Here is an 18,340-nt window from a genome sequence, read left to right as displayed (position 1 = left end):
TATCGCGCAAAAACATGAAATTAGTCCGAAATAAGATAAAAAAATATATGAACAAAACATCTCTTTACACCAATAAACAATTCTTTCAATCTTAATTTGGCGAAAGAAATCTTCAAACATACATAAAGTCCGTTGTGGACGGGCTACACGCGGTCACCACGTCTTCCGCACACTTGTCGCGTCATTTCACATATATCAACTACAAGCGGCGACATTTTTAGCGTGGAAGGCGCACATTTAGCTACATAATGACACGCCAATAATTTTAGATCGCGCGGTATTTGTATGATACGGAGGCGTTTCGCGTCGGACTGTGGAGTTTATGCCAGTATTATCAGTCGCGGTTTGCAAGCTTGTTGCGGTTAATCTTACCGCTTTGTTTTACGAAATATTAAATCCGAATTTTATATGGTGACTTATGAACAGTGAACTACAATCTTTATTTAACGTGTCTATTAACATTTATATCAGTAGAAATGCCTATAGTATTCAGTGCAGTGAGTTATGACAGGAACATAGTTGCGAACTTCGCGTCCTGCGATGGCAACTTTACAGAGATTGCTGAGTGTGTGCTGTCTAAGTTGCCGGCGTGCAACAATAAGATGACATACTCACATGGAGTATATCTACTGCACTATATTGCTGAAGACAACTATCTTTATTTCTGTATTACAGATAAGGTTAGTACTGAAATTACCTATTATTGCTATTGATATCCATCTAATAAGATGGGCTTCAGCTGCAAAAATGCTGTAATGCATAAACTGTGGCATGGTAAGAATAAACCATTTAGTTTAGATTTTTAAACTGCAAATATTAGTCAATTTCTTTGTCCGATTTTAGTTTATTTTTTGGGGAGCGGGAGAAACATTTAGGTACGTCTGAAAAACGCCTGTGAATTATGCACCGTAATTTAAACACCGATTATTTTGACAAGCGGAATAATCAATAAAAGTCAATAATATTTTCGAATACTTAAGTTTGAATTCATGAGATCAGTAATACGTTCGTACATTTTTATTAATGTTGTTTGTCAGCAAACACCCACTCAAAATATTATAGACATACTCTATTTAAACGCAGCTCTATTTTCGTAACAGAAATCTCGATTTCACATATAATTTCTGTAATTTATCAATACTTATTTATTTTCGAAGCCATTTAATGGTTATTTGCTTTAGCAATTTATTTTTATAGAAAAAAGCTATTTCTGTTTATATTCATTCATCGCGTTGGTTCACGACCTTCCTAAGATAAATACCGTATGGTGAAAATATTTTCTTCTGTTTATGAGAACCAAAATATTGTAGGATTGTTAAAACGATAGTTAAAACATTCTGATTAATCAAACTTGTATAAGATTTTATTGGTAATAAACGAGCCCTCTTCCATTTAGACCAATCTTATCCAGTACACTTCTTATTCCGAACTCACCCATGATCGTCTTATATTCTATGAGATAATGAGCGTAACGCACCGAGAAAAAGATACACTAAAAATAATAGGTTAACTAAGAAAATCATAATTGAAATACATCAAAGTAATTAGTAACAATTTAGACAAAATTAATTAGTAGGGACAAACCCGTACGGTGGGCTGGTGCCAAATATTTGTAATTGTCTTGTCACTTGTCATTCGCAGTAGTACTAGGATATGGTTGATCTATGAGACAGCTGTCAATTACAGGCTCAGCCGAGCGCAACGTGGCCGGGTCATGTTCAGAAGCTGGCTACTAATTAGTTGGATATGCTTCTGTAACTACCGGTAATACGGAGGCCATATAATATATGATCAAGAAGTATTCCTTGTGGTCAGAAAATAAATTGATTGAAAACCGACGGATACCGTAATCGATATTCGACCTTCTTAAACAACCAAAAAATATCGACATTAAGTTCATCCACCATGTTCATTAATATAGTATAAAAAAAGTTTTAGGGGTACCTACATGTTATTCAATCTGCATACTTTCAATATACAGCTATGCCAGCGATCGAGAGCATTTCTGTTCCTCAACGAGATACAACGAAGATTCATAACAAGTAAGCAAACCATGGAAGACTTCACGACGGTATTAGCCAACGAAATGTATCGATACAGCGAAGATTACAGCACTATTGTCATAAGGAAAGGGGAGTTGGATGAACTTAATAGTATTGGCGTTGGATGCAGTGGTAAGGCCAGCTTTATTCTTAAACATGATATTATTTGTTTTCTGAACTGACCAGATTTTTGTTTGATGGTTGTCTAAATGTCCGTAATTACTTTATCGATGATTTGACATCAATTATAAGCCATTCATTGGCTATATTTTCGTCTTTAAGCTGAGTTCAAGACTACGATGATTTTTTAAATTCACGTGCATTCATTTATGTTTTCCAGAAAGTATTCTCGGAGAGAAGATTTTATACATAAACAATCCAGATATTATCTCATACAGCGTAAGTATTACTTTCAGACGCTAAACCTGTAATAAAATTCAGTTGTTCGAATTCTCTATGTTATTATCTAAAGTGAAAAAAGCTCAGTTTATACGCAGTTGCAGTCTACATAATCTAATCCTGATCGTTTATATTTTCAGACTGTGACGCACGTGAGCGCTACTCCTGGACTTTTGTCGATATCAGGCGTTTGTCCGACTCCAGAAGGAATTAACGTTGCCAACACGACTTCACAAATAATTCTGACATCAGAAGAAGCATCAGACAAAACCAAAGAAGTCAGAACAAGTCTAACAACAGACAGAATATCAAATGCGCCTCTAAATACTGCAAATACGTCACTATTAAGTCCCCTTAGAGAAAATGTACCAGTGATCAGTCCTAGGTTATACATAGTAATCATAGGCGTGATAATGTTAGTTATAGCCATGTCTGTGTATGCGTTAGGACCAATATCATGTGTAGTTGTTACGGGTATCGGAATATATTCCTTGATACGATCTTATGCCAATTCTAAAGATAAATTGGAATAGACTGAATTTGTATGTGGAAAAAGAAATTAATGAAACTATTGGATCCGTACGATAACTAGACGAATGATTTTTGTTAAGAAAGGCATTTATTTTTAAGCTTGCAAAGCTCTTAAAAAGAAGGTTCCAGTCTCCTTCGGGTTCTATAAACTTTTATTCTGATGAGTTTGTATGGTGTAATAATTTCAACAATATATGCTGTTTGAATGATTTCTAGCGACAATAAAATAATGGTGGCGCTGAAAAGCAGTTTCTATTTTATCCCTCATGAATTGGTCTAAACGCTAGCATATATTTTTTTCCCTTTAAAAGTATTTTTACTGTCAACAAAAACGTAACTATTCCTTCCAGCCCAAAGATATTCATACTATGTGAATAAACGATTACAGGAACGGAAAAAAACTCCAGCAATATTTTCGAACCTAGGCTAGAAAATCATAAATACTAAAATCTAAAAAAAAATATTTAGAACAGTGAAAGCGACACTGGATGCATGTAAAGTTGCCAAAAGATCGTATTTAAGTCGGTCACTCAAGACTGATACCTGTCTCTCTAAAAATATGATACCTTTGTAGTCTGACACTTATGAAGATTGATCTTACTCAAAATGTTAGTAGGTACGAAAGCTTCGCAATGTTTGCAAGACACGTACGAAAATGACTGCACATTGCATGCTTACAGATTTCGCACTGTTTGTAAACGTATCTAGTTCAGCTAAAAAAAAAACATCAACAACTGCATTTGGGAGCAAGTGTTTTATTTTCAGTGTGCTAAATAAAAAAACGCATTTGTGTCATTGCGTCGTGCTCTCATTTGTTTTTTAACGATAACTGTTTGTTTATTTATTTTTAGTTTTCACTCGTTATGAAGGGTTGACCAAACCTGGTCCCTCACCGAGTGTCAGAAGTCCAGGCTCAAGGTTTGCCAAAGAGCGATGGAACGTAGCCTTCTAGGTATTAGACGAACTGATCGTGTACGAAATACCGACATACGTTCCAGAACGGGAGTCGCTGATGTGGGTCGAAAGTCGGCAATATTAAAGTGGAACTGGGCCGGACACGTCAGCCGAATGCATCCGGAAAGATGGGCCACTATCGTCGCTCAGTGGACACCTCAGGATGGACACCGCAGGCGGGGTAGGCCCCGGAAGAGATGGCGTGACGACCTTGACGCCTATTGTCGAGACTGGTGGGCTCGGTCGAAAGATCGAGAAGTGTGGAAGCAAGATGGGGAGGCCTTTGCCCAGCAGTGGGACAGTATGGGCTAAAAATAATAATAATGAAGGGTTGAAGCTCTTTAAAGAGGTTCGTGTCTAAATAATAGTGACACGGGCCGATAGGGCAAGGCTACGTTTGGATCGGTACTCCTATGAGTGACCATCTATGTGATGGCATCAGCAAAAACATCTTTGGTAGAGTCACCTATAGGGCATGCAATTTCGGTAAATTAAATATTACCGGTAAAAATTCGGTAATTAAAATATTTTTACCGGTAAACCGGTAAAACGGTAATTTTTGTATTTTTTTAAAATGTGATATTATATCAATAAGATTGGGTAGTCTAAAAGCAAAACATTATTAAAAATACAAGGTGGTAAACATTTTTTGTGACGTGGGCCGTAATAAAAAAAAAACATGTCAGTACCATCCGTACGCGATGTCGTCGACAAAATGCAAGAGAAACGGCTGCGATGGTTCGGCCATGTAAAAAGGAGACCACCTGAATACATCGCCAATGTTGTGTACTCAATCTCAATATACCCGGTCAAAGGCGCAGAGGCAGGCCGAAACGGTGGTGGTTGAGTGTCGTAATGAATGACATGAAAATCTACGAACTCGAAGAGGAAGATGTCCTGGATAGATTGGAGTGGAAGAAGAAGATACGGAAAGTGGACCCCGTCACAAGACGGGATAAACGCTAAGAATTACCATGAAAAAAAATTTTTTTTTTCATTGGAGCCCTTTTTTATGGTAAATCGTAGGCATTTTATGGACCAGGGTCGCGGTAACTCTTTCGAACAATCCCGCAGCCCCGGCAGGCCTTGGCCCTGCGCGTGGAACAACTCGGGCCGCCGACACGGGTCTGTTGTCTATGCAGACGGAGGAACGATGAGCCACCCGGACTCACCGTATACAGACCTACGGTGGCCGAGAGTCGTCTCTCGATACTCGGCGCCCGTGGTGTCTTCCTGGTCCACTACAGCGGCTGGGATGAGAGGTGCGAACTCGCAGGCACTCCATCGTCTCCTTCTCGAGCATAACTGCTTCGCAGAAGGAGGCGACGGCTTCCCATTCCCTCTCGCTCCGAACCATGGCTTGAACCAGGGCCGGATGCGAGAGGTCGCTGCTGCCTATTGGCTTGACGACGACACGGCGATACCCTTCCCAGACAGTGCACACCTAGACTGTGTGCTCCACCGTGTCCTCAGAGCTGTCCGCATGGAAGTAAAGTAAAAGCCCTTGCTCAATAAGGTCATAGAGTAGGTAAAATAAGCATAAGCTACATTTTTACCTAATAGGAGCTGACAGCTATGAGGAAATTCAGAATAACCGAATGAATAAAATTTGTTTAGATATTATAAATTAAGATGAGAATGAAGATTTGTATCTAACCTAGAGATAGTTAAGGAGCCACATAAGTTTACTTTCCTAAAAAACAGCAACTTTAACACTCTTACAATATGTATATAATGTATGCAATATTACATTATGTTCAGGCTACATAATGAAGATTTGACGTTAAATGAACAATTGCTATATATTATCACAAAAACGTAAAAACCGGTAAATTACCGGTTACATATTATTTTTACCAGTAAATTAAAAATCGCGAAAATGGGCGGTTTTACCGGTAAAACCGAAACCGGTAAACCGGTATTGCATGCCCTAGTCACCTATCAACTTATGCGCTACAAAGAGTTTGTTTACTGTGTATGAGGATGCATAAAGAAGGTAGAGTTAGACGACAATAGTATATCCGCTGTCAGAGAGGAATGGAAGTGAAAATATTGCGACGAGCTAGAACAAATTATCAATAGCATCGGGATAGATCGAGATAGATCGTGAATATACCTTTCAGTAGGTACGAACGATAGATTACTACGAAGGTTGACTGACGGTTGCATTAGAAGATATAAAAAAAAATACTTTACATACATACTTGCACACACAAAGTTTCAGCCTTTATAATATAACGAAGGTCTGGCAGTCGCTGGCTCTTGGTCTAGGAGAACCATATAAGTTCTAAATGGTATAACATTTACATATGTATAGGTATGTAACACTTACATAGAAGAGCTGCTTGTTGTGCGTGGTGTTCTGCAGCGTGTAGAAGAGCTTGTGCGCGCCGCGCGCCGCCGCCTGCGCGCCCACCAGCGACGACAGCGCGTCCAGCACGCTCTCGCTCAGCTGCTGCAGCGCTAGCGTGCGCGTGTGCTCTATGATATAAACATACAGGATTCAATATCATTTCCAGTCTTTAATTAAAACTACATCTGTGTAAGACTAAAAGATTCTCGCAAGAAAACTAAAAGGATGCATTTTAGATTTGGAAAATATCGTGCGTGATGTTACGCCTGATCACTGTGGTTCAATATGCTACAGAATGAGGGCGCTTACGCAACAGCGGTTGGCCACTAGGCGGTTTGTTTCATCGGTCAGCCACGGCGAGATCGCGTTTAGCAGTTGGACCGCTCGAAGGCGCGTGGCCCATGAGCAAAATGAACGGGCCCTCGAGATATCTTGTGTTATGTATTTTTACTCCCAAAAGCAACGAAAGAAAAATAAAAAAGATTCTGAGGTACTGAATTCATCCTTTACTAGAAATACGCAACTAATTTGGCCTACTCATAACACGTCGTGCATACTTCTGTGGCGGCTCGCCACTGACTAACCGCCAGTGTACATACAAGATGGCGACTAGCCGCGATTAAACACATAAGCAAAATCTTCTCACCTTTATCTTGAAAGTTTCTATTAGAGGTGTTCTCCGACAGGGTCCCGCCCGGCCACCATGACTTCAGCACCACGCTAATGTAGTAGTGCAACATTTGTTCCGAGAACAACCACGTCACAGTTTCTTTGATTTGCCTGAAATATTTTGACAGGGTAAAAAACAAGTCTCGTTAGGTATGGATAAATCGATATCGGAAATAATATTCAAAGACATATTTAAATCGATACTCTACTATCGATATGATCAATAAGTTTCAATTAAGTAGCTGATGGATTAATAAAATAAAGTTTCTGGTGAATTTTACATTTAATTTTAAACATAACAAATAAGAACTCCCATCTAAAATTATAGCACTAACCTAGTGTTGTGTATATGTGTATCGATATTAATGCACTATTTACGTATGTCGAACACTTCGCTCAGTAACGCGTACAGCGGCTCCGCTATACTGTCGCGTACTTACTTCTGCCTTGTACACTATATCTTACTATTTATATAAGTAACCTGTTAATAGTCCTGCCGTATGTGATCTGCACGAAGGTGACGAGCGTCTTCCTGAGCCAGCGGAACACGCCGCGCATGTCGAACACTTCGCTCAGTAACGCGTACAGCGGCTCCGCTATACTGTCGCGTTCCTCCGCTATGGCGCCTGCACCTGATCACGTTCGATATAGAATAAGTTTTATGTATTAGGTCACCGAAGCACATGCTATAAACAAATATAAAGCGCAGTACTAACGGAGCAATTTTTTGTTGACGTTACTATCAACTTTTTAAAAGGTTTATGTATGGCAAAGATGCTTAAATTGCGCAACTCTAATTTGATAGTATATAAAAAATTAGTATAGTACGTATGTATAAAGCTAGTTGCGGCAATAGTTGTTCCATTTGTAAAGCCCCTAAAAAAAATATGTGGTTGAATAGCATGGAAATTAATCTTGACTTACCACGCAGAGATGTAGTCATAGCTTTGCTGGAGTTATCAGCTCCATTTCCATCAAGATACAGCGATATTTCGTCCTCATCTGCAGATAAATGTGTGAACTGTTCCTTCTCTTGCGAAGATCTAGTTGTCGCCTCACTACTCGTACTAAGGACATTACAAGATGGTATTGATTAAAATAATAAATACATGAATAATAATAATTGATTAGAACAAGATAAATGATTATTTCATAATGACATTTTTAGACTATGGATACTAAATGCAAACACACACAGAAGTGGCAGTTTTAGTAGAGAGAACGGATGCTTTGGAGCGAATATTTCTATTAGTTTCCACTAGCGGTTTCGCCCGCGTCATTAAGCAAATACGTGCACGTGTTTTTGTATTGATAGTTTTGATAGTACCTACCAGTTAGAATGAGCGTTAGTTAAGTTTATCAAGCATTTCAGGTGGACTGTATTAGGTTTGGAGAGTCAGTTGAAACACTGACCATATTCTTTGTGGAAGTTGGATAATAAATCTTATTACCTCTTAAATAAAGTTGAAAATGAAAATTTATTCTTCTTTGGTAAGTCACCCTGCTTCAGATACTCCGAACTAGGGTTAAGGAATGTGTATAAAGCTTCACTTTGGTTTAGTCTGTCATCTTCTAAAACAAACTGAAAATACATCGATTCGATTGTATTCATGTACAAGAAAAAAAAAATAGTAATAATTTTCTTAATAAAGTGTAAAAGTACAAAGTGAAAAACTTACTTCTAAATATTTTTGTATTAAAATCTTCGCTTTTTCTAGAGAATTCTTGTCGTTCTTTCCAAATAGAAACTTAAACGAATTCGTCGGTAATTCTAAATTCTTCAATTCTGCACACATAGGCCGCAATTTTCGATGTAATTCCTGAACATTACATACGTGAATTATTACATAAATAAATTTTATTCCCGATACACCACCGGTAATTCACAATTACACAGTATATAACAAAAACAGTAACACGACTTCGTAAGTACCTGAAATTCGTTCAAAGTCCTGAGAAGCACCCATCCTGTAGTAATCTGTTCTGGTCTATCGTCATCATTGGCAGCCTCTTGTTCGGCCATATGTACCACTATGACAAACTGGGGCGGTTTCGACTCATCTATAACCTGGTACAAAAATATTAAAAGTATAAAATATATGAATTAAAGTACTGTACAATGTGTGCTACTATCCTCACCTTTTGTGCTGGCTAGAACCAGAAATGTGAGTTTCGTTTTAGTTTGCAGGAAAAGTTTTTCTAATACTACTACTTCTACCACTAATATTTTAAATTAATTATTTATATCGAAAATTAGAAAATAGTTGCTCTATTCTCAGATTTTCAACTAAATTGTATTTGTATGAAAATTCTGTTCATGCACAAAATTGTGTAATTACAAAGAAATTTAACACATATATTAAAACCTGTATAAGTCTGTAACTGTAGTACTTAATGTGAATACCTATGGTATTCATCGTTTTGGATAACCCCTCTACTATTTTTACCGAACAATGTTACCTTCAACTATATTTAAATACACCCTTCGAATATGTTTTTCTAGAGCCTTGATTGAAACTTTTGCAAACCAAATAAAAAATCTGTCTACAAGCTCCTCTTACCTCAGCACTATGCACGGAAGCCCGCCACCGTCCGAGATGTTCGGCCCAAGTGTCAGTTCTAGCTAGATGCGCCTCCAATCTCATCTGTTCACCCGCTAACTTCTCCACTTCATTCGCTAACATGGCGAGAGCTGGGGATTCAGGTTTTAATGATGCACGGAGAGCTGCTAATGCCTGAGAAAAATGTTGACTAATTTTGAGAAACTTCAAACAATACATGAATGAAAAAGAATTCGATAAAATATTGAAAGATGAAATATCGATAGTTATAATTATCGACTTTTACATATCAAAGACAGAGTACATAGCTTATTTGTGTCATATGATATGACATCAATGCCTCGTGTTTTCTGGAGAGATAATTGAAGGAAGAGCAATCCATGGACCATAGTATGTTTAACTTGAGAATTGAACTTAATAGTGATGCCAACAAATGTCGATAAAAGTTACCCAATCGGTGATTACTACACTTTGATTGTTCAATCGAATGCTAGACGGTTACACCAAAGCCGAGCCCAACATTGTTGAGAAAAGGCTGAAGAGATTATGTAGTAACAAAAAAAATAATAGGTACCTGAATCTTATTATTATGTCGTTCCTGTAACTCATCGAGCTTTCGTCTAGCGTAAGTGGAGTGCTCAGTAAGGTGTATGGTGCCGGCTACGCTTTCCGCTGACGATACCGACTCGTTCGACAGCTGTCGGTCTTCTATTGGCGATCTGTCTGATGTTATATCTAGGAAGAGGACAAAAATACAGGTTAATTAAACGGGTTACAAAGTAGGACATTCTGATATGAAGCTAATTTTTTTGAAAAGGTTGCAGTATGTTATGGCAAAGTGTAAGCAAAAGGTAAGTCTCATACAAAATCATTCAAAATTGACAACAAATATATTCATCTACTTGGATAACTTAAAGGAAGACTTTTTTCTAAAGGATTCAAAATATAATTTTGAAACTGCGTTCGACAAGCAAAATTAAGGGGAATAAACAGCGAGAACTATAAAATGAAATATATCTTCAATACCTTTATTAGCCTCTTCAGTAGCGAGTTCGGCGATCAGAGCAGTATAGTGATCGCTCAGAAGGAAGGAATGATAGTATTTCTCCTGTATGGTATCCACTACAGTATCTTGAACTTCATAAAACACTTCTGGGCCTTTATCTCCTAGTAGAAACGCTTCCATTCTTTTTCTAGTGTCCTAAAATTTCAAAATAGGAATTCAATTTTTTTATGCCAGTTATCATCCTACTTATCCTACTTATATTATAAATGTGAAAGTTTGTGAGAATGTATGGATGTATGTTTGTTATTCAATCACGCAAAAACGGTTGGACCGATTTCGTTGAAATTTAATATGTAGATAGGTGATGCCCTAGATTAACACATAGGCTACTTTTTATCAACACATCACGCGGGCGAAGCCGCTGGCAGAAGCTAGTAGTCGAATATTTAAAGCATACCTTATCAACTTTAATTTCCGCGCTAGGCGATCTAATGTAAGTATAAAATATTTCTGCGCCGAGCTGATGCCAGCTACTCCTAGGACTGTGCCTCAACTCTTCAACAGCCATCCAGAAGCCGACCAGACCTTGAGAACACATCGTCTCTAGAAACATGGCAAGATATCGCCGACCAGTCACACTCTCCATTATTTTGTGTAAGGGAAGAGTCTGCAAGGGATATAAAATACCTTTTAGTGGCACAAAACTCTTATTAAAATATTATATGAAAGTGCTCAGATGCGTTTTGGTTTATATGTGTATGGAAATAAGGTTTAAATTAGTTAGTAGTAAGGCTCGCTTGTAACTACGCTGTGCGGTTAGAATGCGCGCAAGTCCTTTACATTGTCAGGTGTGAATGAATCATCGTCGGCTCAATTACCTACATTGATTACCGCAACTCTATATTTGTATCCAGATCGGAAGTATATTTGAATTTTTATATAGTATAATAAAAGTGTGATACCGCCAATATACCTTTACCTTGCTATCAGACTCCACGGTCGGAAACGCGCCATCCCAACCAAGCTTCCTAAGGGCCGTTTCACACTCAGCTTTAGCAATAGTCAGCTGATTTATATATCTCTTCAGCTTTTTGGCATCAGCTATTTGTTGCCGACTGACGTTTTGTGAACCGCTTTTTTCTATGACCTCTATGTCGACGCCTTTTGCTCGTTTTACGTTTTGTAGAGTAGTAGCTTGCATTATTTGTGTGACGATGTCGTAACTGTAATGGAGAACAAAAGCTGTTTACTACAAACTGCAGAAGCCGGATGAACGCTATCTGCGGTCTAATAAAGTAGGTTAGCTCTCACTATTGGAAACCGTTATCAGAAACAGATTTATTTTTATCACATGTGACGAATGCGGAGATTTGACCCGAATCGTGTTTCTTAAGAAAAAAATACACAGCTGATTGTATTTTTTTAAATTGATGAATACGACTTAATTCGCATTAATCGAGCGTAACATATTCAAGTGTTGCGTAATGTACTAATTATTTTTAACAATTTCGGATAGCAGACACTTATATGATACTATTTATCTCAATATGAATTCATATTTTGAATGAGAATCAAAAGCGTCGGAAAAACGACAAAGGCATTCACTCAATGTATTACATTAGCAACAATACTGGTTTAACCTAGAAAAAAAATTGAGAATTCGAAAACTAGTTTGATTTTTTACTTAGGCAGGATAGTCTGCTAGCCGCTCACGAGTTATTAAAATGTTAAACGTGTGTCGTATAATGAGGTTGAATATGCAGAGATAAATAATCAATAAGGAAGTTTAGCTGAAAATTATTATTATTGTTGGACTCATTTTTAACGATTTAATTAAACAAACGATCATAATGTATTCAAGAATATTACGTAAATCATTATTACTCTTAACATGCGACAAAATAGACAAATAGTTTACGACACTACACAATCAAATCAGATACCATAGATTTTATCAGATCTATGAGTCCTTTGTAAACAAAGTAGCCCTTGACACATATAGTTCATTGGTCAGTGAAAGTAGTAAACATTATGAGTGTTTACTCACCGTAACCGCTTCAGTGTGTCGACATTATTGCAGCTGTTTATTAGACGGATGTAGTCCTCAAATGTTTTAGCGTACTCATGAGTCCTTACATGCATAGCATCAACCTCCTTTTGAGCCTCAAGATACTGGATAATCTTCTGGTTTATATAGTCTGGTTCAGTGACAAGGTCTATTGCTGGCTGTAAAACTAGAATGGTAGAAGAATTAAATTATTTAATCAATTCCTGCATGATAAAATGAAGCATTGCCTAATTTGGTATAGATAGCCTGGTCTATCTTGCCAGTTAAGCTCAAATTCAGTGCCAAGTTTTGTAATTCAACTTACCTTTGCAAGCCAGTATCTCTCTCATGAGGTGTGTGGCAGGAGCCAATGAATAGCACCGAGGCATAAGGAACATGATGATCAGTTCACTGATCTGCCTCAAATAGTGCAGTTCCGTGTCTGCAGCCATCAGGTGCGGGGCCAGAGCAAACACAGGAGGTTGATTCAGTTCTAATCTGTAATATTGTAGTAATAAGTGGTAAGTCATGCTAAAACAGCAACTTTACAAATCAACAGTAACACAAAATCTTCAACTTACGCACAACTCCTGGCAATTCTAATCCTTTCAAAGTGCTGTGTGATCTTAGTCACCATGTCACTGGCCAGCAGTTTCTCAGCATCCACACGTAAAAGTCTCTCGTACAAGTTCTGCACTGCACCCCACACATGCTCCTTGAACTTGTCTATCACTGGCTCAGGTTTGTGAGAAAGCTCTTTCAGCCAACGAGCCACAAAGTCTCGCAACACATAATCAATTAGAAGCTGTAGCTGACTGTCTACAGTGCGCCCAAATATAACAGGCAAATGCGACTTCTTGGTCGTGTGAGGCCAATTAGACTGGTCTTCCTAGATACAAAAAAAAAATTAATATTTTTATTCTTAGTTGGATCTAAATAATGAAAATAATTTCACGAATTTTACCTTTAACGTCTCCTCGATTTGACGAACTTCTTTCTCGACTCTTTCCAATAAAAATAGGGAGGTTTGATGTGGAGAAGATAACGATACATGGCCCCAAAATGTAAACGTTACAGCTCCCAACACTAGGAATATTGTAAGAATAAACAAATAGACCAACTTCCATATAGGCGGACAATACCACAACACGCCCACGCACAAAGGTGCTACACAAAGTGAGATCAACCTATACATGATTTTCGCTCAATTTAAGAAAACATTTACACAAAAAAAGTAAACAACTAATATTTTTCGTTTGCTCGTAATTTACAGTTCACGAAGCTACTGCTTCAATTAGAAAATGATCCTACTGCAAACTTTGCAATTCATTTTGTAGTTTCATTTTTTACTTGTAATTCAAACGAGATTTCAATTCAGTTTTTAACAAATATATAACTCGCTTCAATCTCTCTTCCGTTCATTTTGTTATCAGAATTCAGAACTAAGGAAGAGATTCTGTCATTGTCATGCATGAAACTGTCAAAATATTCGATCAATGGGTCTCCCCCATTGACATATAACCCCACTCCCCAGCTGAAGGCGAAAGAGGCGAAGTAATTATTAACTATAAGGGTAATCTATGGTTGAAGGTTTAACTTGACTGGAGAACATCGTATAGATTTTGAATAAATAGTTTTAGCTTTTGTACTAAAGTCCATCTCACGAAAGAAGTCCCGCGGAAAATTGTGGAACTATATATTTTTGTACGTACATTGGCGCTGCGTCTGCGGGACTTCTTTCGTGAAATGAACTTTAGGATAGTTTTCATTTTAATTGTAAATATTTGCAGTTCTGTAATTTTAACAACATAATGATATAACTATGTATTTTGTTCTGTATATCTTTGTCTTATAACTTTTTATTTATGGGTGATTTAATTTCTACGCCTGGTAGCACTCATCTGTCATCTGTCATACATGTAAATGGAATTTATGGAATTGTCAAACAAAATGTCAACTGTACAAAATATTTGGAAACCCCGTACTCTTTCCTGCGGGTTTTAATCATTGGTTTTAATCGCTTTGATTGACTTGAAGTAAAAGATTTTATTATCCTGATATTATATTATCAAACGAATGATGAATCGAGAAATAAATAATGTTTAATTCGATTTTAAACTTGTAGCACTGATGCAATAGCATAACCTTAGTTATTGTTGTGAAATCAATCAATCAATAAGAATTTGCAACAAGTATGATTTCAATTGCAATCTGAATCATACTAAACTAATCTGTTACGTCATTACAATCAGTGTATATGTTAACGTGTTTGGAGCACCAACTGCTGATTTTATAATATCTGTTACAGTTTGTATAATTGAAAATGTCTGAAATCAGTTCTACTTATTTAGTTGTTGGTGGAGGAATTGCCGGTGTAACTTGCGTTGAAACTCTTGCCATCTTACATCCCGAGGAATCACTTACCATAATCACAGCTTCTTCTCTAGTGAAAAATGTAAGCAATGTTAGCTTTTTTGCCAAAACTATAGTAAAATTTGATGTAAATGAAACAGAGGCTAGTTCCCTGATGAAAATTCACCCAAATTTAAGGATTGTGTTTGATTCCCTCAAAAATGTTGACACTGTAAAACAAATAGCTTATACTCATGCAGGTGATAAGATAAGTTACAAAGTGATGTGCATTTGCACTGGTGGTATACCTAGACTAATCAGAGATTCACACAAAAGTAAAAGAATACTTGGAATAAGAGATACTGAATCTGTTAAAGAATTCCAGGAAAAGCTGAAAATGGGTCGGAAGATGGTTATAGTTGGTAATGGTGGTATTGCATCAGAAATAGTACATGCCACGTCGGGAATACAGAAAGTTTGGGTAATCAGAGATGACTACATATCAGCAACATTTATTGATCCTGGAGCAGCAGAATTTTTCCAGAACACATTTAAAAATAAGGAATCACAGCCTCAAAAAACAGTTTTAAGACGGCATGTATTCTCAGAAGAAGATCAAGTTGTTTCTTTGAATAAAGATTTAAAATCTGCTGCCTTAGGCCCAGATTGGTATAAAAAGCTGGAAGGCATAAAAGATGACTGTGGTGTTCAGGAACTTGAAATTGTGTACAAAGTTGAAATTGATTCGGTTGAAGAGACAACAGGCAAGGAATATCCTCTTGAAGTAGTGCTTTCAAATGGTAGAACTATTGAATGTGATTTTGTAGTATCTGCTACAGGTGTTGAACCAGCTGTAAATTTTGCATGGGATAGAGAGCCAGATAAAGGGCCAGATGGTGGTTTAGCAGTAAATGAATTTCAAGAAACCTCCATCAAAAATGTATATGCAGCTGGTGATGTTGCTCACGCATCATGGGATCATGCACCACATTGGTTTCAACTGAGGCTGTGGACTCAAGCTAGACAAATGGCAGGGATGGCTGCCAAAGCAATGTATGGCAAAATTATAAATGAAGAAGTACTACAAGATTTTTGTTTTGAACTCTTTACCCATTGCACAACATTGTTTGGATATCAAGTCATTTTATTGGGGAAGTATAATGCTCAAGGCTTAGGAACGGATTATGAAATTTTGTTACGCATGACACCTAATAAAGAGTATATAAAACTTGTGCTTCAAAATGGAAAGTTGCAAGGTGCAATATTAATAGGAGAAACAGATTTAGAAGAGATGTGTGAGAATTTGATTCTAGATCAGTTAGATTTGTCACCACTAGCGGACCAACTGCTGGATCCAGATATTGATATTGATGATTATTTTGATTAAGATTTATGTACTTGTAGTACCTATAGTATTTGTTATAAGATAAGTCTGAATAAGTCATTGATAAGGTTTGCTAATCTGTTTATACTATGATAAGCTAAAGGAACTAGTGATAAATATTTATATTAAAAAAAACTTTAAAAATATATCACATTTACTTAATTTTTCCTTACCCCCTTAAATACTATCTATAATCAAATTAAATAATGATTAACTTAATTAAAACTTTACATGCATGCATGACATTCGATGGTGTTGCCACTTTCACTCCTTAAGGGACATCACCAAGAAAAATTGGAATTTAAAATATAGGGACTGTTCTTTAAAAAAACAAGTTTTTATTTTGTTGAACTTCATAGCTGGCTGGGGCTCTATAGGATTTAATTACGTGGGTTGAATGCCTACGGGAGCCAGAGATGATGCGAGATAGCAGTCAAGCAAAAAACAACCATAGACATAATATTAGTAAACAGGACTGCGCATATAAACCCAAAAAACGAGCCGAGTGAAACAGTTAGTACGGAGGCTGTCTGTCCCTTTCTAATAGGGTGACTATGAGATTAAGCTATGTGAGACAAATCCGAATTTGCTAAGATTATTAAACGCAGATTGGTATTGAAGTTTTAACTTACGCAGTTTGTGACCTTAAGATACTTATAAAGGCTTTTAATAATTAGCGGGAATTAGCAGTATAAAAGCAGGAAGATTCGAAGTGAAGACTGTTTTTTTTTTGTATTTCTACTTCATATATAGACTGCTGAGCCATTTATGTCGCCTTTCTTCATTTTTTGGGAAGCTATAACAATAGTACAACAGTTTTAAAATCCATCACCCATATTTTCACTAATTACAAGAATTCATGGGCACCCTAGTTGTTTGGTTTACGAAAATGTTATTATTAGCTAACCTGTGGAACGATATATTGCAATCACCATAGGATTCACTTTTACAAGTATAAACGCAACACTTTTTCACCATGTAAATAGTTTAAATTGATTTAATACAAAAATATAAACAAAATTTTAAATGCTGATTACGCGCCAAGAATGTTCAGGGTTACCGCTAGAAAAAAAAAAAAAAAAAACAAAATAAAAATTTAAGTTGTTTATGTTTTAAGAATAATAATTTATATAAATAATTTATTCGTATAATAAATTAATGCGATTTTTATTAATTTGTTGACTTACAATTGTTAAAATAAGATAAAAATGTATGTGATTCAATTGTTTTTTTGGGAAGACAAAACTGTTGATCACAACATTTTTTTATGCTGGCAAGGTGTTAGAAAGAGACAAACGGCCTCCATTCTAACTATCCCTCTCGGCTCGGATTTGCCTCTGTGTATTATGCAACAAAGGAGATGGCCAAATTTTCATAGAAAAAAAACCCAGAATCGACAGCAATGAAATGGTTACCAATAGGTTCTTTATGATAGACCTTTGATGGTGCCAAAAAATCCAGACTGAAATCCATGGGGTATAGGAGCTATTTCATATTATCGCAAAAATAGGTTATGTTGAATATATGTTGATTTTAAAGATTTATTAACATCAAGGGACATAAAAAAGCAAAGTAAACTAACATTATACAAGCCACTAGTAACAACCCCATAGTTTCAGAGTTGGCCTGGTGATTAAAAGGTCTTGTATTTAACCACTCCAGATACGATTAAGCACCGACCTTACCTACTTGGAGAGGTTTCGCAGTTACATGCAACCTTCACAACTGGCTATGAAATGTTTTTGGAGAAATTGTCTTTGAAAATCGCGCCATGTGACATTGTCAAATATAACAAATGACTTAGCAATGTAAAACGGTCCAATCACGAGTCTGCATTCAACTTCTAACGAACATCAAACAGTAAAAGTAAACTTTTTTGTGAACTAAAATCTTGATCGAAAAAACGTTATAAAAAGAGAACCCCATGGTTTTTAGATGTTTTGAAATACTTTTTAAAATCCACAAATTATACTGAATCCAATCATACATATGAAGTTCCTGTCGACTCTGGGTTTTTTTTTGGCCATCTCCTTTAGTACCTT

The 18,340-nt window shown here is 36.8% G+C and overlaps 3 protein-coding genes across 5 annotated transcripts in view; 2 read left to right on the top strand and 1 right to left on the bottom strand.

Moving 5' to 3' along the window:
• LOC124632240 (sorting nexin-25) overlaps positions 1-14,344 on the bottom strand; it is a 37,908-nt gene extending 23,564 nt beyond the window's left edge. For 2 of the 3 annotated variants that reach the window (XM_047166999.1, XM_047166998.1), the window contains exons 1-16: positions 13,527-14,344; positions 13,144-13,451; positions 12,888-13,060; positions 12,563-12,749; positions 11,489-11,738; positions 10,973-11,182; positions 10,536-10,710; positions 10,084-10,244; positions 9,510-9,683; positions 8,882-9,016; positions 8,628-8,768; positions 8,400-8,530; positions 7,873-8,015; positions 7,430-7,580; positions 6,926-7,059; positions 6,259-6,407 (exon numbers count right to left, since the gene is read on the bottom strand). In XM_047166999.1, coding sequence (XP_047022955.1) covers positions 6,259-6,407; positions 6,926-7,059; positions 7,430-7,580; positions 7,873-8,015; positions 8,400-8,530; positions 8,628-8,768; positions 8,882-9,016; positions 9,510-9,683; positions 10,084-10,244; positions 10,536-10,710; positions 10,973-11,182; positions 11,489-11,738; positions 12,563-12,749; positions 12,888-13,060; positions 13,144-13,451; positions 13,527-13,757 — 2,853 coding nt within the window. In that variant the 5' untranslated portion in view covers positions 13,758-14,344. The remainder of the gene's footprint in view (positions 1-6,258; positions 6,408-6,925; positions 7,060-7,429; positions 7,581-7,872; positions 8,016-8,399; positions 8,531-8,627; positions 8,769-8,881; positions 9,017-9,509; positions 9,684-10,083; positions 10,245-10,535; positions 10,711-10,972; positions 11,183-11,488; positions 11,739-12,562; positions 12,750-12,887; positions 13,061-13,143; positions 13,452-13,526) is intronic. The other variant, XM_047167000.1, reaches the window with a different exon arrangement.
• On the top strand, positions 310-3,217 carry LOC124632243 (vesicle-associated membrane protein 7-like). The gene is made up of 4 exons (XM_047167002.1): positions 310-680; positions 1,982-2,174; positions 2,383-2,441; positions 2,582-3,217. Exons 1-4 carry the CDS (start codon positions 477-479, stop codon positions 2,972-2,974), a joined length of 849 nt encoding a protein of 282 aa, XP_047022958.1. The 5' UTR covers positions 310-476; the 3' UTR covers positions 2,975-3,217.
• A 150-nt stretch (positions 14,345-14,494) lies between the features above and the next one.
• Positions 14,495-16,444, top strand: LOC124632241 (pyridine nucleotide-disulfide oxidoreductase domain-containing protein 1). Its single transcript, XM_047167001.1, has one exon. The coding sequence runs from the start codon at positions 14,886-14,888 to the stop codon at positions 16,299-16,301; it is 1,416 nt and encodes a 471-aa protein (XP_047022957.1). The 5' UTR covers positions 14,495-14,885; the 3' UTR covers positions 16,302-16,444.
• Positions 16,445-18,340: the final 1,896 nt, after the last annotated feature.

The sequence above is a fragment of the Helicoverpa zea genome, chromosome 8, assembly GCF_022581195.2.
Source record: "Helicoverpa zea isolate HzStark_Cry1AcR chromosome 8, ilHelZeax1.1, whole genome shotgun sequence".
NCBI lineage: Eukaryota > Metazoa > Arthropoda > Insecta > Lepidoptera > Noctuidae > Helicoverpa > Helicoverpa zea.
Note: the sequence above shows the minus strand (reverse complement) of the source record. Positions and strands in the feature narration are given on the sequence as shown.